Source organism: Pelodiscus sinensis, chromosome 20 (genome assembly GCF_052426305.1).
Source record: "Pelodiscus sinensis isolate ZL-2025 chromosome 20, ASM5242630v1, whole genome shotgun sequence".
Classification (NCBI taxonomy): domain Eukaryota; kingdom Metazoa; phylum Chordata; order Testudines; family Trionychidae; genus Pelodiscus; species Pelodiscus sinensis.
In genome coordinates, this window is record NC_143071.1 from 7000851 (window position 1) to 7023490 (window position 22640).

The window sequence follows — 22640 nt, forward strand, 5'->3', positions numbered from 1 at the left end:
CTGCTGCTTTGTTGAGTTGACGGTCTTAATTGTTTTACTACCTAACGTCTATCTGTCTCAGGGCTACAATGATACTCACAGCACGTGCCGAGGGCCGCAACTTAAGTGCGGTTGCATGTACATGCAAATAGCTTCTTTCGCACTGACGGGCATGAATACAAAGCACTTCCCACAATGCCCCATTGCTCCCAGCACCTCTTCCCTGGGGGCTAGAAACATCTACACCCTGTACCCGTCTGTTCCAGCCAGTCTGTCCGCTTGCGCCTTTCAGTGCTCCCCCCACTTGGGAGATGCCTCGCCATTGTGGGGCATGTTCCCAGTGGAGGCCATGTTCACAGGATCCCACCCGTGGGTCGAGCCCCGTGTAAACCCAAACCTCACCGCAGGCCACAAACAAACGGGCCATGGGCTCTGAGTAGCCCTGATCTAACTGATGAATTGGTTTGATTTGTTCCTGACAGTGTTTGTTTTGAATTCTTTCCCACTACTTCTTTCTAGTTCTTTGACAAGTTCTTCCATAGGTCAATCTCCTTCATAGGAGGTAGGCAGCCCAATGTTTTGTTTTCTTGCTGTCTCCATCTCCCCATAGAAGATCATCTTTCTCTCCTTTTTGATCTATAAAATTCTGGATCATGGAGAAATTTAGGCCCCAGGCCTACAAACCCACCAGGCCATATTTGATTTAAAATCCCAGGGAAATCTGTCAGCCTATTTATGCCAGTTGCTATATAAATGCCTCCAGGATTGGGTTTTATTTGGTTGGTGGAGTTATAAAATCAAAACTGAATCAAATATTCTTTCACTCTGTTCTTAGCTGAAGACTAATCGTTCAGTCTGGGAAGAACTGGAATCAACGAAAGCTGTTGTTATGGGAGAGGCTGCTGACTTGCAAATAGATTATTTTCCTCGAGCAACTATTTTAATTTACCTAGTAATAGCTTTCTCACCCTTTGGGTATTATTTGGCAATACATATTGTAGCAGAAAAGGAGAAGAGGTTGAAGGAATTTTTAAAGATAATGGGGCTTCATGACACCGCCTTTTGGTATGTGAGTAGACAATAAAACTCCCCTTCTAGATAAATATAGTAAACGTCAAGTTGTTCTACAATAAGTTTTTAAAACTCACCAGTTGTTGACTGTTACTCTTCTTAATATTTTTGCAAATGTTGGGCAAGTTTTGCTTAAACACGGTTATAACTAGGGATGTTAGCTAGAGTGTAATTCAATAGTCGTGTAAACCACATGGAAACGTAGCAGTTATGTGGGATGCGAAATGGCCTCTGTCAGCAGGGGGCTTGGGCCTGCTACAGACAGAGGCTGCTTCACGGCAGCTTCCCTTGCAACCCACCCCCCTGCATTGCTGCCTCTCTCTGATAGAGGCACCAGCATGGGGGGAGAGAGGACAAGCAGCACTGTGGAGCCGGTGCTGAGGGGAACTGACTCCTGCCTGCTTCCCCTTGCTGTCTCTATTAGAGGCAGTTGGCAGGGGGGGGGGGGGGAACGGACAGTCAGGTCTGCAGAGCTTCCTTTAAAGCTGGCTGCCCATGCGTATTAGCTCCATGCTGCCTCTCTATTAGAGGCAACAGCGCAGGGGTGGAGCAGGGCAGGCAAATCTGGGGCTTGTGGGGAGCTGGCTGTTAAGCCAGTTCCTCATGGCCACTGGCTCATGCTTTCCACCTCCCTGTCCCACCCTGTTGCTGCCTCCAATACAGAGGCAGCAAGCGTGGGGTTGGAGGAGGGGAATGCATGTAGTTGACCAGATTAACCGATAAGCTCAGGCTTATTGGTTAATCGTGTAGTCATCTGTACGGTGACATCCCCAGTTATAACACCACAGTTTGTGCCTATACGAAAAGCAAATGTCTCCGTGATAATGCTACATCTAAAACCTCATATTTCTTTTCTGCTTTATATCATTGAAATGTAGGGCTGGAAGGGATCTTGTCAGGCCAGCTAGTCCAGTCCCCTGCACGGAGGCAGGACTAAGTTTATTATCTAGAGTCTATTCCTGACAGATGCTGATTTAGAGTTTTCTTAAAAATCTCCAGTGATGGGGAGTCCGTATCTTTTCTGAAATGCGGTGCCCAAAACTGGACACTATACTCCAGCTCAAACCCACTCAGTGCTGAAGCTAGTAGAATTACCCTACAATGGTATTTGTGGTGGAAGAGGGGAGTTGGCCCTAGAGTTATATTGTTGACTCATATTTAGTTTGTGATATGGGCAACTAAAATGATCAGGGGTTTGGAACGGGTCCCATATGAAGAGAGGCTAAAGAGACTGGGACTTTTCAGTTTAGAAAAGAGGAGACTGAAGGGGGATATGATAGAGGTCTATAAAATCATGAGTGGTGTGGAGAGAGTGAATAAAGAAAAGTTATTTATTAGTTCCCATAATAGAAGAACTAGAGGACACCAAATGAAATTAATGGGTAGCAGGTTTAAAACTAATAAAAGAAAGTTCTTCTTCACACAGCGTGTAGTCAACCTGTGGAACTCCTTGCCAGAGGAGGCTGTGAAGGCTAGGACTGTAACAGAGTTTAAAGAGAAGCTAGATAATTTCATGGAGGTTAGGTCCATAAAAGGCTATTAGCCAGGGGGTAGGAATAGTGTTCCTGGCCTCCAGAGGCTGGAGAAGGATGGCAGGAGACAAATCGCTTGATCGTTGTCTTTGGTCCACCCCTTCTGGGGCACCTGGTGCTGGCCACTGTCAGCAGACAGGCTACTGGGCTAGATGGACCTTTGGTCTGACCCAGTACGGCCATTCTTATGTTCTTATGTGATTCACTGTGACCCCAGATTCTTTTTTGAAGGACTCCTTCCTTGACAGTCATTTTACATTTTGTATTTGTGCTTTTGATTACTCCTTCCTAAGTGGATATATAGAAATCCCTCCAAAATACACCAAAGGCCTGAGGTGAATAAATAGGATGCTGTGTGCATGAGCTACATTTTTCCTTCTTTTTCCTGATGTTGTTAGACACATGACAGTCTCCTTTTTCCGTCCACATTGGTTCTAGTACGTGAGTTGGATGAATACTGCTGTGATACTGTGACCTCTCTGAGAGAAATCTGTACAGAAGACATTCCGATTTTAAAGTACATCCTCTTTAGGGATGGGTATTACACTATGTAATGCCTATTCTTCCATATTGAGAGTGTGCCAATTTTCATACAGTATGGTTGTAGGGGAACAAATGAGCTTCATTTAGCTTTGCATGCCCAGTAGGGGTGGCTATTGATGTACTCCAACTGTATCCTGCAAAAAGCTCCCATTAAATATAATCCTTTTTTACTGTGAGTAGTTCAATTGATTTGCGTTGGAGTAGCCTGACTCATAAATGCATGATCAAGCCCTTGATTTTCAAATATCATCAGACTACTTCCGTCTGCCTGTCACTATTTCTAGGTACGTGTGGCCAATTCCCTTCCCTTCTCTGCTTTAGGGAACCCCTCTATAAAATGAATCCTTGCTGGCATGTTGTTTTTAGGTGGCATTTGAAAAATGGAAGCACTTATAAAAGGGCTAATCTAGTGAGTTGTTAGCCCAGTAAAATGTGTTGCATTTCTTACCTTGTTCAGGCTGCATCTGCTCCCTAAGAAAGAAAGAGTTCCCTGACTTTTCAGCAAGGTTTATTTTCTATAGAAGAATATTGTGTTACAGGATGGATAAGAGCATTAAAATTTAAGTAGCATTTTCTTTAATTATTGAAAGTTGCTCCTCACTTTACCTTGTTTCAGTTAAGCTAAGGAATTAGTTATGGAAATTACAAAATTATAGATTCTGAACAATGCCTTGCTTTATGTTGATGCAGTTAGTATGAAAGTGCATGCAATAATGTTTAGAATAATACTGTCACTTGGAGAACTCCTTTCCTCTGAGACTTTGGCACATTATTTTTGTTGTTCCTTTTGTGCAGCATTCTGGAATACTGAAGAATTGTAATTTGGAATGATTCCAGTGCGATAATTTACTGAATCTATGATTTTCCCCCCTTGTTTTTTTCCCTTTCAGGCTGTCCTGGGTTCTGCTGTACACAACTCTGATTTTTGTCATGTCCATTCTCATGGCGGTCATTGGAACAGCCTCCTCTCTGTTTCCCCAAAGTAGCCCTCTGGTGATATTTTTTCTTTTTTTCCTGTATGGAATCTCCTCAGTAAGTGTTTCATGAATTCAGTTTGTTTGTGGATCATTGAGGTCACTCTCTCTAACGTGCTTCTTCCCAGGCACTGTTTCCCCCATTCCAGACTCATTCCCAATGCCATTTTTCCTACCCAAAATGGTAAAATGGCTGCCTTTATTACACCATTCTCTTTCTTCCCTTGTATTGGTTTTTGAAGTTTTTATGTTGCTTCTCAGTGTCACATATGCTAATGTGGTCACTGGAACACCAACAATTCCCGTGCCATAGTATTTAAATTTATGGAAGTGTTTACTAAACGTAGTATACTTGGAATAGGAAATATCAAGGTGCAGAAATATGTTAAAATCAAACACTATGGGATGTTTCAAAGGTTTGTTTATTCTTGCTTATTTTACTCCACTACTTCAAGTCTGGCTCAGCCTCCCAAAATGCCATGTACTCTAGTTTCTGGCGATGGTGTAGCCATGTTAGTTCCAGCATATATGAGACACCAGATAGGTGAGGTAAAATCTTTATCAGTGGAAAGAAATTCTGTTAAGGGAAGGAGAAAACTTTAAGCTTCATAGAGCTCTTCTTCACACAAGTCTTGAAGCATATCATCAATACAAGAATAATGTTTCCCTCACAAACCCACCCCAGGGATCGTCTGCATGCTCTGCAAGATACATAACTGGGAAACCCAGGCAGAACCATATCTGTCCATAGCTCTGTTACTGAGCCAATATGGACTCATAGAAACCATCTTCAAACCACTCACCATACAAAGGGACAGTTTCCTGAAGGACACAACCAATTTCCTCTAGAAACTCTGCCACAACAAAAACTTCCCTCAGAACACTGTCTTTGCCACCATGGTTGCCCACCACTGGCATCCAGCATCTAAGTATGAGCCTCTAATGAAGGAAGAGTCCTGTTGGCAGCCTCCCAGTGCAGGCAGGCAGAACCATGGGTCAGAGCAGGAGCAAACTGGAGGCAGGGAGTAGTGAAGGGTTGCATAATCAGGTTCCAGGCCACGGTTGATGCCATGGATCAGAATCCAAGTCCGGTTTCAGGGTCTGCGTCAGAAGATGAAGCCCAGAACAAGCTGAGATGGAAGCCAGAAGGTCAGGAGCAAGGAATGGTCATAGACTCTACAGAACATTATTGCCTGGCCACTTCCTGCCACGTCCCTTAAGTTGATATAGGACTGTGAGCCAATCAGGAGCTTTGGGGCTGCTTGTCTGTCAGACCTGTGGAGACGGGGCTTCCCATGATCTGTGTCCACAGTGGATCCAGAGCAGTGGAGTGATTACACATGCTGCTAAATGACACCATGGAGATTGCAGGTCTGGGTTCTAGACCCACAGGGCCTTACACCAATCTTATGCTGACTCTCAGCTTCCCTTGGTCTGTCTTCTCTAAGCTTTGCAAAATATTGTTCTATGTTCCTTTTACTGTGCAACTGTGGGACACTTGAATAACATTAAAAACGAGTAGTCCTGTGGCACCTTAGAGACTGACAAAAATGTATCTATATGGTATCATGAATTTGCATAGGCAAAACCCACCTCTTCAGATGAGATGATCATTGTTTTTACAGTTACAGACTAACACGGCTACCCCCTGAGGCTTTTGAATAACTTTGTGACTGTAACTTTGAAATGTAGAGATTCCACTTAATTACTGTCTGACTCTACACAAGTTACTAAGCATATTTTTAAAAATTGTGGTATTTATTGTAGTTTCTTGATTTATCATTGAAAAATTGAATAATATAAAGAACATTGAATTATGTTTCCTTTAATTTATAGTTTAACAGTTCAGTTCTTTGCTCTGCGGTAGGGATAATATTAGAAAATCAACTGTATTGTTAAAGGTCTATTTTGACCAAAAGTATTGATGTTAACAGGCACAAAGACTTGGCAAAACATTGCAAGTATTGTGCAAGGAAAGTAACTTGTTCATTGACGGTAAAAATGCAGCATTTCTATGCCAGATTTCATGTGCTCTGTAATGACCTTCTCCTTTATGTTCTAGGTTTTCTTTGCTTTTATGCTGACTCCTCTGTTTAAAAAATCAAAGCATGTGGGCATAGTTGAATTTTTGGCAACACTGGCGTTTGGTTTTGTGGGTCTTGCTATTATCCTGTTAGAGGATTTTCCGAAGTCTTTTGTATGGATTCTAAGCCCCTTTTGTCATTGTACTTTCTTGATTGGGGTTGCACAGGTAAGTAAACTCTTTGTGTTATTCTATACTGCCTTTACACGCACAAACCAATGAAACACAACTTAGTATAAGATCTAAGTAAGGTACTTACTTCATCACCACAGTCATAGGCCAAATCTACTCTGGCACCTTACAGCGCTGTAACTTTCTGGCTCAGGGGTGTGAAAATCAGTGGTTCAAGCACAGCCAAATACAGCGCAGTAAAGCACCAGTGTGAACCAGGTCACAGAGCTGGAATCTGTGCTCCCAGCCCTTTTAGCTACTTCCCTCATCAAGGCGGTTTACGTAGAGCGGTGGGAGAGAGCTTTCCGGCACTCGAGTTATGGCCACAATTTTACTTTGAAGTGCTGCTGTGGCTACGCTTTATGTATAGACAAGGTCTTAATGTATTTCTCCTAACAGTACCCCTGGGAGGTGGGGAAGAACTGTTATGCCCATTGTACAGAGGAAGAGCTGGGACAGAGAGAGGCTAAGTGACTTGCCAAAGTCACACAAGAAGTCTGTTGCAGAGTAAGGAATTGCACCTAAGCCATGCAGGTTCCAGTCTAGCGCCCTAACCACCACTTCTTTAAGATGTAACTTGTCTGTAACGTATCACTTAAATCAGCCTCTGTAGCAGATGACTGGCAGACAGCTAATGTAGCATCTGTTTTTTAATAAGGGTCCAGAGAGGATCCTGGCAATTACTGGCCAGTAAACTCAACTCCATTTTGCCTGATATTTTGATACACTGCAAATATTTGCCTTGCCTCTATTTCAGTTCATTTTAAATAGGGTGGGTTTTTTTTGCAACCTTGTGAATTTTATATATTTTTTTTATTCCTTCGCCTAACACACAACTAGGGGTTACTTCCCAATTTCCCTGGGTAACACGTTTAAAACAAACTTCACACAACCTGTTGAACTTGGTGCCATGGGATGTTGTGAAGGCCAAAAGCACGCATGAGTTCTAAAAAGAATTGGATATGTTCATGGAAGGTAGGTCTACGGATGTTAAATTTGGATTAATCAGCTAATCGAATAGTTGATACAGTTTGCATTGACTAATCGATTAGTCGATAAGGGCACCTCCGCCTTTGAAATGTAGCAAATAGAGGCAGCAAGGGGCAGGGGAAAGTGACTAGCTGAGTCAACTATCGGATAAGCATATGCTTATTGGATAGTCAACTAGTCGCTTACATCACTAGATAGGTCTGTCATTGGCTATTCACCAAGACTGTCAGGGACACAACCTCATGGTCAGGATGTCTCTAACCTTCTGTCTGATTGAATCATCTGGCACTGGCCACTGTCAGAGGCATATTACCAGGCTAAATGAACCATTGATGTGCCTCCCTGTGCCTGTTCTTTTTTTAAGATATAACTTTGACTTCTCCGATTACAAATACCCTGCAAATATTTTTAAGCAGTTTTAATGATTTTCTGTACATTTGTGAATTTTGTATTTTTATTTTATTCATGGCATAAAACATGATTGCTTATAAGTCTCTGCAGCAAACAACTTAATGTGAACTAAAATACTGCGTGCTATAGTTTTTTTAAATTTGAAACTAGTATTACATCTGTTTTTTTGCCTTTGTTATTATGACAACCACTCATCCTTTGTTCTTATATAATATTACTTTGTAATTTTATTTTTGGACTGTGTTTGTCCTGTTTAGTTTCAGGATGGTAACGATGCAGTTTATGGTGTCTAAACTTTTTGGTGTTGGTTTGCAGGTCATGTACCTGGAAGATTATGAAGATGGGGCAATATTTTCAAACTTATATCGTGGTCCTTATCCACTATTTATTTGTCTGATTTTACTGGTTCTGGATAGCGTGTTTTACCTATTGCTAGCTGTCTATCTTGATCAGGTCATTCCAGGTATGTTGTTTAGAATCCGTGAGAAATATTGAGCAGAACCACATTGATCCTGAGTTTCATAACTCCATTTGAAGTTTGTGTCTGCTTGAGATGCTAAAAGTACTCTGAAAACCAGTTCCTTACTTGATGGCTCTAACATACTGTATTTAAATAACACTTTGCTAGACAGTAATGGCACTTCTTATGTTTTTTCTTTACCTTCAACTATATGTAAAGTAATAGTCATGCCAAGCAAAAAGTATTTATAAATGTCTTAAATGTTACTTTAAAAATCTGTTTAAATTAAAATTCATATATTTTACTTTTCTAAAATATGCCCATGAATCCCAGATGGAGAAACTCAGAGGGTAGGCTTAATTCTGCGTGGTTAGGAAATTTTTTCAGAATCATTTTCTTTCCGTAGGGCACGTCTAAACTACAAAGATTTTTTGAAAGAGGATTTTTTGAAAGAGGAAAGTAGTCTGGACGCATTTTTTCGTGGAAAAAACTTTTTAGAAAAAAACGGCTCTTCTTTAAAAAAGGAGGTTTACGCATTTTTTAGAAAAAGTTTTTTTTCAGGAAAAAAAAGTGTCCAGATTACTTTCATTTTTGAAAGATCCCTTTAGAAAATGAGATCAGAAGAAGATATACAAATTACTGTGGAATTTGCATATCCTCTTTCAAAAAATCTTTGTAGTTTGGACGTGCCCTTATTGATCAAACTATTATCACAACTGTTGCGATTATGTTTCTTGGGAACAATGTTCCTTCTGATCTTTTCTGTCCTGTGCAGATTTTTTTTCCATTCATATGCAGAACAAAATATGCATGTGCACTCAGCCATATGTGAATGTGTACCATCAGGAGAAAGAAAAACCTCGGTGTGTGCGCGCTGCTAATCAGCTGGGTGGCATTTGAATCTCTCTTGAGTGGCCGCACAAACGCACAGCATACGGGGAACACTGTTTGGGAATTGTCTACCCAAGATGTTTTGTTATATTATTGATGTGTTAATAAGTGTGATACATCTAGGAGCCAATTTATTAATACTGATGAACAAATTCCTCTACCGTATGTGTAAGATCTTTCAGTACAAACCCCTTTCTTTATGATCTTTTATTACAGATATACAGGTTGCATCTCTATAAACCAGGACACTCTGGTTTGACAACATCCGTGGTCCAGGAGTACCACAGATGTTCCAGGATCAGAGTGTCTCGGTGCACTGCAGGGCATGGGGCCCAGCCCGATGCAAAGGAGGGGGCGGGAGGACATTTCACGGCCCAGCTGGGCTGCCAGGGGCCAAAAGCTGAGAAGCTCAGCACGCAACTGGACTATGGGGGTGGGAGGAGCCAGGAAGCCCGATGTGCAGCTCAGCAGGGCTGCTTGAGGAAGCCCGGTGTAGTGGCAGGGGCAGAATGTAGGATCGGCTGCAGCAGAGCCAGAAATGACCTTCCCTGGTCCAGCAAAATCCCTCATCCGGGACTAGTCAGGTACCAAGAGTGTCAGACCAGGGGGCTACATCTACACTTGCGGCTCCTTGTGTGAGAAATATGCAAATGAGGTTAAGCATGGAATATTGCAGAGCCTCATTTGCATACCTAATGAGCCGCTATTTTTGCAGAAGAGGCTCTTGCGCCAGAAGGAGCTGTCTACACTGCCCATTCTTGAGCAAGAAAAACCCTCTTGCGCAATGCCGTTCTTCCTGAAAATAATCGGCATAGCGGCATTGCGCAAGAGGGTTTTTATTGCTCAAGAAGGGGCAGTGTAGACAGCTCCTTCTGGCGCAAGAGCCTCTTCTGCAAAAATGGAGGCTCATTAGGTATGCAAATGAGGCTTGGTGATATTCCACACTCCGCCTCATTTGCATATTTCTTGCGCAAGAAGCCGCGAATGTAGACATAGCCGGGAGATCCAACCTGTATTGAAATCACCCTTCTCAGTATCCCAGTTCTGGAAAGTATTGAAGTACTTGCACAAATCCATCACTTCTCTAAGGAAAGACTTTGCTGAATAGCGATGCTTTTCTTAACCAGAACCTTAGTGATGGGTTTAATGCCAAAATAAGCAATGTGGCAGGATCAGGCCCAGTTTTCCAAAGCAAAATCCAAACCCTGGAAATCCTCTCTCTGCTTAACATTCACGAGGCTTTCTTTTATTCTTACTAGGTGAGTTTGGATTACGACGGACATCATTTTTCTTTATGAAGCCCTCCTTCTGGTCAAAGCGCAGAAGAAATTACAGAGAGTTGTATGAGAGTAGTGTTAATGGAAGCCTGCGTTTCAGTGAGATAGTCGAACCTGTACCTTCAGAATTTCAGGGAAAAGAAGCGATCAGGTATAACTTCCTGCTGGCACAGATTCGTTGTACCACTGTCCCTATGTAGTGTGTGTCTGGCAGTTAACAGTAATTTATAATCTGAGAATTCAAATAGCACATGCTATGCATTACATTTAGTTCTTTCCCCATTAGAGTAGCAGTTGTCCATTTCTTATGAAGCCACATCTTCTATTATATGGATGTTTTCCGGTTATGACAATGTTTGTTTTGGTAAAGGAAGTGTTTTTCTACTGTATACCCATCAAATCAAGCCTTCCGAAAATAGTCTTAAGTCTAGCAGGAGAAAGCAAAATGAAATCCAGGTTCTTTTGTTTCATTGATGCCATAAGTGGCATGATTGATTTCAGAAGCTGAAGTCAGGTGGGTTTAGAAAAAAGCATTTCTGTGTGAAATCTGAAGAACTAGATTCAGATATGTTTTGTAAAACCTGTTGATATTTGTGTGAAAAATTGCACATTCCACCCAAGCCACACGGAGGAGCCACTAGACTAGCTTTCTTGGACTATGATATGAAACGACCCCACAAAAGAAAACAGTTTAAAATGAACCATTTCCAGCACATTTTGAAAATAACGTGAATTCTTACATCTGTGCCTTCATGTATTTCCAATTTTTAATACCCGAGTTTATTCTTAATCACCCACATGTGCTATTAAATCTTTGCTATTGTTTTCTGTTCTTGTGGCATGGTAGACATGGGGGAAATAGTCTAATCCTTCGTTTTGCTTATATGGCTCCATTAGTCTCAAACAAAAATATTTGTATTTGGCCACAAACAGATAGATTGGAAGGGGGGGGGTGTGTGTTAGTGTCTTAATACGTTTTGAATAAATCCATGTCAGTGCAACGAGTCAGGTTTCCTTTCCCTGTCTTCCTAAGCTCACATAAAATAATGGATCATTCTTATTCCTTGCCTCATTCTACATCAACCAGTGCTTTTGCCAGTGATGTCAGTGTCATCTTCCTATTTTTGTTACCTTCTCACACAAAGTTTTCATCCCCTTTTTCCATCCACCTTGCTCTCAACTCATAGGTTGCGCCCTCCTAACGTCATCTGTACGGCTTATGTACTCTTTGAGTTCATGTAATTCTCAAAGAGCTACTTCTTTCAGGGTAGCTTTTGGAGAAACTAACTGAACTGTCTTTATATTAATAAGTTTGAGGAAAAATTTTGGGAGAGGAAGTGGATTTCATAAATCCTCCTTAAGGCTACACTGTGTGTGTGTGAGGGGCGGGTGGAGGGAGAGCGTGTTTCGAAGAAGGTATGCAAATTGTGCTCACATATGCATATCTTCTGTTTTTTTTTCTGGTAGAGGATTTTCCAATATTTGGCCTGTCTACACGGGGCCAAATGTTGGAAACCCCCCCTCTTTCGGAAGCCCACTGTGCATTTTGTTTTACGAGAAATAAGGGGGCTTCCAAAAGAGGGTTTTTTCTCGACATTTGGCCCCATGTAGACAGGCCAAATATTGGAAAATTCTCTTTGGGGGGGAAAAAATGGATTAAGATATGCAAATATGAGTGCAATTTGCATACCATATTTGACATCCCCCCCCCCCCCCCCAAAGTGTAGCCATACCCTAAGAGAGGAAAAACATATGAGGGTTAACTTAGGCTACGTCTACACTGCACGGCTGTTTCAAAATAAGCTATTCCAGAATAGTTATTCCGAAATAACGTATTTCGAAATAGCACGTCTACACTGCGGGGAAGCCTCAAAATTAATCCAAGGCAGGCTTCCATAATCTAGACGTCCTATCTCAATTTAGAGCCCCAGGAGGCACTAGAGAGGACTAACTTAGAATGGCCCTTATGAGAGACTATTTCGAAACAGCAGCAGTGGAGCGTCTCCACTTGCCTTATTTCAAAATAGCTATTTCCGAATAGGCATTATTCCTTGTAGAATGAGGTTTTCAGATTTCAGAACAAGCCGTCTGTTATTTTGAAATAATTTTGAAATAATGGAATGGCTGTGTAAACGCTCGCATTGTTATTTCAAAATAACGTTAGTTATCTCGAAATAACGGTGCAGTGTAGACGCACCATTAGTATTACTTAACACCAATGTTCCCTCTAAACTTCAACAGCTGCACAGGTGATTAATCAGCTCTGCCCAGTCAGTCAGTTTCCTGTAGGGAGCCCTGTACCTTTGCCTGGGTGGGGCTGATTAATCACTTGTGAAGCTGTGCAGCTGCTCAGCTTAGAGAAAACGCTGCTTAGTTCCATCTTGTCTTTCTCCTCTTCCTACCATCTGTCAGTCTCTCCTGTGAGTTCACTGGGGCATAGACTGGGCCTTCCTTGCTGTTTAGTGCTTTGTACAAGGTTGATGCTATTGGAAATAAGTAACAGTATGGGTTACTGTAAAGAGTTATGCAGCTTCCATGATAAAAAAATATCGCAGTCAATAAGGAAACCTCCCTGTATTGCCAGTGCAAACCAGCAATAATATAAACAGTTTAAGCAAAACACTGCAAAAAGATGCCCATTCTCTTAATACACTTACATGTTTTTCCAACACATTTTGTGTGACTTCCACAGAGCTGTAAAATGTGTCGAAACCTTTCTATATCAACATTGCAGTTGTTCATCCTAATCTTTCCTTGCAAACGAAAACGATAGTTTAAGCTCTTTTCTTCTTAAAATTACATGTCTTCTTTCAGAATCAGCTGTGTTCAGAAAACGTTCAGGAAAAAGGGTGAAACTGTGGAGGCTCTCAGAAGTAAGAAAACTTCTAGCTTCTAAGCTACTTATCAGAAATGGAAGGAGAAGTAACCCAGGAACTTAATGTCTTTTGTGATTAATTTTTTTCCCTTTGGGAGCATGAATTGTAGAGTGTGCTTGGTGTGTATTCTCCCTCGTGTCTCTAACCAGTACAATGTAACTGTATAACAAAGGGGCTTGTAACAGATTCTATAGGATTTCCCTCCTCTTAAATTCCCATTCCTTGTGGGATGTCATCTTTCCCAGGCTCCTTTTCTGGCCCCTAACTAAAGGGAGTATGCACAGAGGATCCTCTTGCTGGCTCCCATAAGATGGTGGTACGAGAGCCTCTAAATTCAGTTGTTCTCAATTAGTGGGCTCTTACTGCCCAATCATCACCCAGTTGCAGGCCATGTGACATCCCCAGGGACATACAGGTAGTATATATATTGTGTAACTGCATCCCATAGGACACAAGAGAGCTGTATCTCCAGTCCACAATGTTGAGAACCACTGTTCTAACAGCTTCTAAGATCAGCTCTCTTCAGAGACAGTGCTACCAGGAAATCTAATCCTAACTTATTTATTGCTGCTGTTGCAATACACATCAGGCTGTGTTAAAATGTCTTCCTGGGGGTACAACGTAAATACATATCCTACATGTCAAAATTTTAATAAACTAAAGTGATGTAAGCCAGTGCAGAATAGCACAACAGGTATCATTAGTTTCATATTTCACTCGTTCCTTTTTTCTTTCTGGATCAGGTTTGTCCTTTGACATATATGAGGGCCAGATTACGGCTTTACTTGGGCATAGCGGAACTGGCAAGACAACACTGATGAATATTCTTTGTGGACTCTGCCCACCTTCTGATGGTGAGTCTCTTCTGGCGTTAATTAAAAAATCAGGACGTGTAATTACTAGGGATGTTAAATTTAGATTAATTGGCTAATTAATCAAAGGTGAAAGCGCAGCAGGGAACACGGGACTCAAGCAGTCCCCTGCTGGCCCCATGCTCCCTGCAGCATTTCAAAGTGGCAGCGCCACATGGAGCCAGGGGTCAGGCTCCACGTGGCGTTTCAAAGCAGCAGCACCATGTGGAGCCCAGGGTCTGGCCCCAGGCTCCATGCAGCGTTACCACTTTGAAGCACCACCTGTTTCTCTTCCTCGCACCCCCATTGCCTCTTGCTGATAGAGGCAGCAAGTAGGGGCGGGGGAAGCGACTTGTCGTTCATATCCCTAGTAATTACTTATTGTAGCGTCCTTTTTGCCTACCTTCAAAACCGGTGGCCATTGATCTTTGAGGATAGGATAGGTTAATTTTAAATTATACATACATTTCAATTGGTGGAGTTAGTGGATAATCAAAGTTGTGGTTGCGTTTAAAAACCACTTTTTAAAACTTGTTGTTCTTTAGGGTTTGCATCTGTCTACGGACACAGAATCTCTGAAATTGATGAAATGCTCGATGTAAGAAAGATGACTGGGGTTTGCCCACAATCAGATATACATTTTGATGTATTGACCGTGGAAGAGAATTTATCAATATTTGCTCAGATTAAAGGGATCTCTCCCAATTTTGTGATACATGAGGTAAGTCACTCAGCTATAAATTATACACATGTAGTCACTGTTAATTAAAATAGTCTTATTGATTGCATTATTGAAGTAAGTCTGTTTTATAATAAAGTCCAATACACTGTTTTATTGAAGAGGGCTAACATGTAAAGTAAATTTTCTTTAAATAAAGTTTGTTGAAGTTGTTGCTATTAGTGGAACATCTAAATAGCACCAGACAGGTAGCTGTGTTAGTCTGTAACTAAAAACACGTACCAAAACTTAAAAAACAACAATGGCCCTGTAGCACCTTGGAGAGTAGCAAAAATATGTAAATGGCATCTTTTGTGGACACAATCCACTTCTTCAGATGACACAAATGGGGCAAGAGATACAGAGGTTGGATTATGAAGTAGGTTATAAAGAAGAGAAATGGGGAGGAGAAAAAAAGTAAAAAAAACCCTGTCAATTAAAGTGTCCATACTAAATGAGGCTAAAGAGTAAGTAGGCTGTAAGTGTCTGATACTTAGGTTTTGATGTCATTTGGGTGTTCAGGCTGTACGAGAGAACCTTCATATGCAATTTTGATACTGGTCCCACAGATTCTCTCTCCAGTTGATTCCTGAAACTCTTTTATAAGAGAATAGCCACTTTTAAATCCATAAATGAGTGCCTGGGCAAGTTAAAAAGTTCCCCAGCAGGTTTCTGTGTGTTACCAGTTCAAATATTTGATCTGTGTTCATTAATCCTTTGTCATAGAGATTGTCCAGTTTGGCCAATATCCATGGCAGAGGGGCATTGCTGGCATATATCACATTGGTGGATGGGCAGTTGTATGAGCCTTTGATGTGGTAGCTTATGTGGTTAGGTCCTGTGATGATGTCGCTTGAATAGAGGGGTACACAGAGTTGACACTGGGGTTCATTGCAGGGGTGATTTCCTGGGTGAGTATATTTGAGGTGTGATGTATGGTCTAAATAGTAGTGCATGTTTACAAACATGGACCCCCCTATAATTTATCCAGTCTTGTTAGGTTAAACTTCAAGGACCTGATCCTTGTTGGCATTTGGTACTGAGATTTGCCTCAAAGAGGCTCATTCCAGGAAAGAGACTTAACATGTTAATTAGAAACATTTAAAATGATCAATAATTAGTCAGCAGTTAACGTAAGATTGTCGATAATTGTGCCAGTCACTTTTTAATCACTGTATCTCATTTATATTGACATCAGACCCTGTTGTTATATTTTTAAAGGTGCAGAAAGTGATGAATGATTTGGATATACAGCCCATCCGAGATAACCAAGCTAAAAAATTAAGTGGAGGGCAGAAGAGAAAGCTGTCGATAGGAATTGCTGTTCTTGGGAGCCCAAAGGTAAGGAGCAAAAGCACAGTACAGGCAGTCCCCAAGTTACGCGGATCCGACATATGTCGGATCCGTACTTACGAGCGGGGCTTTTCTCACCCCGGAGGATGCGGGCGGCGGGACCGTCCAGACGCGCCGCGGTCCCGCCGCCCGCGTCCTCCGGGGCGAGAAAAGCGGCTCTGCGTCTCCCTGGTCTGCTGGGGGGGGGGGGGCCAGCAGACCAAGGAGACGCGGAGCAAAGCCGCAGAGGACACGAGCGGTGGGATCGCGGCGCGTATGGGCGGTCCCGCCGCCCGCGTCTTCCTGGTTTGCTCGGGGGGGGGGGGGGGCGCAGCTAGTGCGCCCCTCCCCCCCCAGCAGACCAGGCTTTTCTGCCCACGACGCCTGGGGTAGAGCAGCTGGGGCGCTGCTGGGTTGGTCCAGTAGCGCTGAGGAGCGGCGCTACTGGACCAACCCAGCAGCACCCCAGCTACTCTGCCCCAGGCGTCCCCAAGTCAGCCGCTGCTGAAACTAATCAGCGGCTGATTCCAGAACAGCTGGGGTGCTGCCGGGTTGGTCCCCGCAGCGCCACACAGCGCCCCAGCTGCTCTGTTCCAGGCGTCCAGATTCAGCCGCTGTTGAAACTGATCAGCGGCTGATTCCAGGAAGTCAGGGGCAGAGAAACTCTGCCTCGGGCTTCCTGTAGTCAGCCGCTGGTCAGTTTCAGCAGCGGCTGAATCTGGACGCCAGTTCCGACTTACATACAAATTCAACTTAAGAACAAACCTACAGTCCCTATCTTGTACGTAACCCGGGGACTGCCTGTACTAAGTTACCACTTTGTTTCTTTCTTTCTTTCTTTCTTTCTTTCTTTCTTTCTTTCTTTCTTTCTTTCTTTCTTTCTTTCTTTCTTTCTTTCTTTCTTTCTTTCTTTCTTTCTTTGTGTGCACACACACACTACCTGTGTTCGCATTACTTGGCAATTGCAAGTGATGCAAATATGTACAGTTTTCCTATGTTTCATACCAACTCTGGTTTAAACAATTAAAATTGCCAAGGTTAAGCATGCAACTTTTGCATTGCAAGGACTTACCTGTGCGGGTTAGTGGTAGTAACTGGATTCTCTCACGATTTTCTGTGGTAAAGTTGCATAAAAAGTTACACTCCATCTGGAATGGTGGTCACACTCTCTAAAAACCATACAGCACAAGTTCTGAGAGAGTAGGTTTACGGCCCGAAAACAGCCATGCAAGCACCTGGGATAGGAAAACACTCTGATTACCAAATTAAATGGTTGCTATTAGTAGCCTATATGAAGTGATGCTCCTTTAGGCTGGGTACATGTTTAAAGGCAGCAGTGTACAGATGTAAGTAATAAGACTCTTCATGATTTCCTACCTTTTGAAAACATACATATTTAATTTCTCTTACTATTGGTAAAAGGAACCAATTTGTCTTTTTACCATTCTAATTTAACTTTAATTATAAGGGAGGCCATTGTGAAAATGCATTTCTGTGACTTTGTGTGTGGTTTTTTTTTCCTGTTGATCACAAATCGGAGATGTAAGTAGTGAAGGTGGATGTTTTGCAAGCCTTTTAATTGGTTAAAAATTTCCCACCTTCCCTTTAAACAAATAGACCATTAACATATTTTTTAAAAATTGCAGTGACAGCCCTTGAATTAATAGCCTTCCTGTTTTTCCGTAGGACTTTGTGATATATATATCTTAGTTGTGACTGTGGAGGGCTTGCATTTTTTTATGCCTTTTCCCCCCTAATCATTATGTAGGTTTTACTCTTGGATGAACCAACTGCTGGTATGGACCCATGTTCTCGGCACATTGTTTGGAATCTCCTGAAAAACAGAAAAGCCAATCGGGTAACGGTCTTTAGTACTCATTTCATGGATGAGGCAGATATTCTTGCTGGTGAGTGTTGCCATGGCCCTGTGGGCCACTTTTATTAGGGGAATCAGAAGTGTAAATTAGAGCTGAATTTAGCATGCAAGGTGCTCCTTCCACTGTCAGTAGTCAGACTTAGGGTGTGTCTAGACTACATGGTTTTGTCGACAAAAGTGGACTTTTGTCGACAAAACTACACCTGCGTCCACGCTGCCTTTGAGTTATGTCGACATAACATCGACAAAACTCAGCAGTTTTGTCGACGTATGTAAACCTCATTCTACGAGGAATAACGCCTTTTGTTGACAGAGTTCTGTCGATAGAAGGCGTTATTGCATCTACACTGTCCTTTGCGTCCACGCTGTTAGGTCGACAAAGCGGCTTGCTTTGTCAACAGAACTGGATGTAGTCTAGACGCTCTTTGTCGACAGAAGTTTTGTCGACAGTATCTGTCGACAAAACCCTGTAGTTTAGACGTACCCTATGTCACGCCATTGTTTTGTGACTAGATTGAGGGTCCTCATAATAAAAACTCCTTTGTTTGTTTCTAGATCGAAAAGCTGTGATTTCTCAAGGGATGCTGAAATGTGTTGGCTCCTCTCTCTTCCTCAAAACCAAATGGGGAATTGGCTACCGCTTGAGGTATTATTTTGTAGTTTATAAGCCACTTTTGTTGTGTCATTTTATATTTGCTTTGTCTTCTAATTAAGTTCTAGAATAGCCAATTACATTTTTTTAAAGTTTTTATTATTCTGTGGTGTTGTTTCACTTGGTTGACTGCACTTCCAAAAAATGGCAGTGAAGAAGCAAAGAGGTTTTAAAATATTTTTTTTTAATTTATAGTATGCATATAGATGGGTATTGCAATATAGAAACGACAACAGCCTTGATCAGACAACATATCCCCGATGCCAGCTTGGTGCAACAGAATGAACTGCAGCTTGTGTATACTTTACCTTTTAAAGACATGGACAAGTTTCCAGGTACGCTGCTGTTGTAATTCAATGCTGAGCTTGTGTGTGGGTGGGTAGGTGGGTGGGGGCGTGGAGAATGGATGGATCATGATGGTGCCTTCAGAGAAGTATGCTGTCATTTTTCTTTATAGGCAAATGTTCTTTATTGATGTTTATAATTTGTGAAAACTGATTAGAGTGTTGAAAATTTGTGAGCATGTTCCTTGCCTTAATTCCAAGTTGCTCATTCATTTCTTCAGCCGGTGGGGACTAAGGCCTGGTCTACGCTTGAAACTGAAATCAACCTAGTTACGTTGCAAAGGGGTGTGAAAAATAGGGATGTGAATGGGGTAACTGGTTAACTGGTACCCGGGAGCCTGTGAACAGAGGGGCTGCTCTAGTCTTGCTGGGCCTCCGTGTGGCTTGAGCCAGGAGCCGTCTGCCTGTGTGGTTGGAGTAGGAGCCCCGTGGACTGAGGGTGAAGTCGTGCCCTTCCCAGGATCCCGCTTAGTCAGTTAACCAATTAAACAATAGGTTAACCTAACGTTTAGCCGGTTAACTGATGAGTTGGGGTTTTACATTCCTCGTGAAAAATTTACACCCCTGTGAGAAATTAAAGCTGCCCTAAGACCCTATGTAAATGCTGCTGGATTGATGGAAGAACTCTTCCATTGACCTAGCTACCACCTCCTGAGGATGTTCCAGTCACAGAAAAACCCCTTTCATCACTGTAATAAGTGTTTACACTCCAACACCATAGCTGTGTGGCTGTAGCACTTGTAGTGTAGACATAGTGTTAGGCCTACTCTACACTAAAAAATTAAGCCATTCCAGCTAAGTTGTTCAGAGCTGTGAAAAATCCATACCCCCTGTAGGACGTACATAGAGCAACCCAGCCCTAGTCTAGACAGCACTAGGTCAGTGGAAGAATTTTTCCATCTATTTCAATAGTACCTCCTGGGGAGGTGGATTATCTGCGCCATCTGGGGACCCTTTACCATTGGCGTTGGTAGCGGTGTCTATGCTGAAGCACTACAGAGGTGTAGCTGCTGTGCCGCTGTAACATTTCAAGTGCAGACAAGCCCTGAGACCGCTTTAGGGACTGGGCTCAGCTTCTGGAGGAGAAAGGGGTCCCTCAACTCTTTCATCCTTGCAGCTGCTCAAGGTAGCCCAAGCTTCCGCGACAGGAAACCAAGTACGTTAACTGTGAGGTGAAGTTTTGGCAACAAACACGTAAAGCAGAGGAGGATGGGGTTTGGCAGTGGAAATGCAGAGAATCCTGCTCTTGGTCCAAGATAACCCTCTTCCACTGTCGGCGCACTTTTTCTTTTATTAAATTGAAATAAAATAAACTTTGATCATTTTAACCAAAGTGTGGCAAAAGAGACCCTCGCCATACAGGATGCCAGCCTGTTGTGAGCAGGAAAGGAGACACTTTTGCCACAGGGAAATTCGCCACTGTGGGAAAGGACGTGTGAAACGAATACAATGGATCGAATCAAATCTCTGTGAAAAATACTTAAAAAATGGCATTCAAGTTGCGAGTGTAGATGAAAAATTGAAGGTAAAATTCATTTTAGGGATCTTGCATGTTTGTTTGAGTGCACTGGCTTTGCCCTTTCATATGTTAATACTCTGCATGGCGGTAGGACATACTGAGTCAAATCCTCTTCTGAATCAGATGGAGAGAAGATTTGAATCGACAGCTCCCATCTACGTGATGAGAGCCTTACGCTCCGGTGGAGAGAGTTATTCTCTCTCGCTGGCCAAATGGATATTTCTGCATTCATAAAAAGTGGCGCAGCTTTAACAAAAGAGATTGGAAGCAGATTGCCTATGATCTTGGTGATGTTTCTAAGAGGATTATTCTAAGAGGGGTGGGTGAGATTCTGTGGCCTGCACTGTGCAGGGGGTCAGACTAGATGATCATAATGGTCCCTTCTGACCTTAAAGTCTATAAGTCTATGAGTTTCATCTGAGAAGGGAGAAGTCTCAATTCATGTCTTTGCCCAAGAGTGGAGTTTCAAACTTGTCTCCTAGGCTATGTCTAGACTGCAGGCTTCTTTCGAAAGAGGCTCTTTCGAAAGCATCTTTCGAAAGAGCCTCTTTCGAAAGATCGCGTCTAGACTGCAGGCGGATCTTTCGAAAGAGAAATCCGCTTTTTCGAAAGAGAGCACCCAGCGAGTCTGGATGCTCTCTTTCGAAGACGGCCTCTTTACATTGAAGAACGCCTTCTTTCGAAAGAGGAACTTTTGAAAGAAGGCGTTCTTCCTCGTGAAATGAGGTTTACCGCCATCGAAAGAAAAGCCGCGTTCTTTCGAAATAATTTCGAAAGAACGCGACTTGAGTCTGGACGCAGGGGAAGTTTTTTCAGGAAAAGGCTACTTTTCCCGAAAAAAACCCTGAGTCTGGACACGGCCCTAGGGTAGTCTACGCAGCAGGGCTTAACTCAAAATAAGCTACGCAAATTGAGCTATGTCAATTGCACAGCTTATTTTGAAACAGCTTATTTTGAAATAGGGAGCGTCTACATAGCACTTATTTCATAGTAGAGCACTCTTCCTTCCACTTCCCTTACTCCTCGTACAATGAGGGTTGCAGGGGTTGGAGTAAGAAGTCTTCCAGCTTGACAGTATTTTGACACTATTTCGAAATAACTGCCTGCTGTGTAGACACGGACTAAGCTATTTCGGAATAGCGCTAGTTATTCTGAAATAGTGTTGCAGTGGAGATGTATCCCTACAGACCAAACAACCCCTGGACTAAAGGTTACATGGACCCATGCAGTTTCAGGTGTGCGTGTATGGTGTGATGTATGCATCTTTTCGTGAATACACCATTCAGAAAATTTCACTGAGCTCTATTACTAAGATAGACCTGTTCTTCGCCCCCCCCCTCCCCCCCCCCAAGCTAACAGGTGCTACATTTTTAAGGACTCTTTTTAAAATTAATGTTGAGTCTTGAACTATTTAATGGGCTGATTGAAGCTCTCAACATATTCATTCTGTACTCCGAGGATAAATGTGTAGTTTTGGGAATAATCTGTTGCATTTCTCATGTGTTATACATTCATACTTTAAGCACAAAACTCATCATTAACTATAATGCCATTACCTAGGTTTCTCTAATTAATATCTTGCACATACAAACAGTGCACACTATGCCTGTTTATTAAATCAGAGACGATTTTGGTGAGCAAATATAAATTTGTTTCTAAGCAACTGCATTATTTCACCTCCAGGATTATTTTCTGATCTAGACACTCATTCACATTTGGGTGTTATTACTTACGGAGTTTCCATGACAACCTTGGAGGATGTGTTCCTGAAACTGGAAATAGAAGCAGAAATTGATCAAGCAGGTGAGACATAACTCTAATATTTATATTTTTCTTTGTGACTTGATTAGTCAGGATTAATTTTTATGAAATTGTATTCAGCACTTTTCACTATTAAAAGCAGTTTATTATGGAAATGATAATTCAAAGTCCTCTTGTAGAATATTACATCAAACAATAAATGACACTTAATATCCCATGCTGTTATGGGTTCCTTGAAATACTTGACCAGAACAACAAACGGCAAAGTGATTGGGAAAGGATTCTTGTCAGAGGTCCAAAGCTGTAGAGAGCTTGTGTTGACCTTCTGT

The 22640-nt window shown here is 42.2% G+C and overlaps 1 protein-coding gene and 1 long non-coding RNA gene across 3 annotated transcripts in view; one reads left to right on the top strand and one right to left on the bottom strand.

Moving 5' to 3' along the window:
- Nucleotides 1-22640, top strand: part of ABCA5 (ATP binding cassette subfamily A member 5) — a 79180-nt gene that overhangs the window by 18479 nt on the left and 38061 nt on the right. For both annotated transcript variants that reach the window (XM_075903999.2, XM_075904000.2), the window contains exons 7-19: nucleotides 815-1044; nucleotides 4016-4157; nucleotides 6162-6350; nucleotides 8070-8217; nucleotides 10365-10533; nucleotides 13197-13255; nucleotides 14002-14112; nucleotides 14655-14830; nucleotides 16049-16168; nucleotides 17928-18066; nucleotides 18591-18681; nucleotides 18883-19022; nucleotides 22234-22353. In XM_075903999.2, coding sequence (XP_075760114.2) covers nucleotides 815-1044; nucleotides 4016-4157; nucleotides 6162-6350; nucleotides 8070-8217; nucleotides 10365-10533; nucleotides 13197-13255; nucleotides 14002-14112; nucleotides 14655-14830; nucleotides 16049-16168; nucleotides 17928-18066; nucleotides 18591-18681; nucleotides 18883-19022; nucleotides 22234-22353 — 1834 coding nt within the window. The remainder of the gene's footprint in view (nucleotides 1-814; nucleotides 1045-4015; nucleotides 4158-6161; nucleotides 6351-8069; nucleotides 8218-10364; nucleotides 10534-13196; nucleotides 13256-14001; nucleotides 14113-14654; nucleotides 14831-16048; nucleotides 16169-17927; nucleotides 18067-18590; nucleotides 18682-18882; nucleotides 19023-22233; nucleotides 22354-22640) is intronic.
- LOC142819128 (uncharacterized) lies at nucleotides 4410-22324 on the bottom strand. Its single transcript, XR_012896917.2, has 3 exons — nucleotides 22284-22324; nucleotides 17232-17394; nucleotides 4410-5229 (listed from the first exon to the last, which is right to left on the bottom strand). It is a non-coding gene; the product is annotated as an uncharacterized LOC142819128 (long non-coding RNA).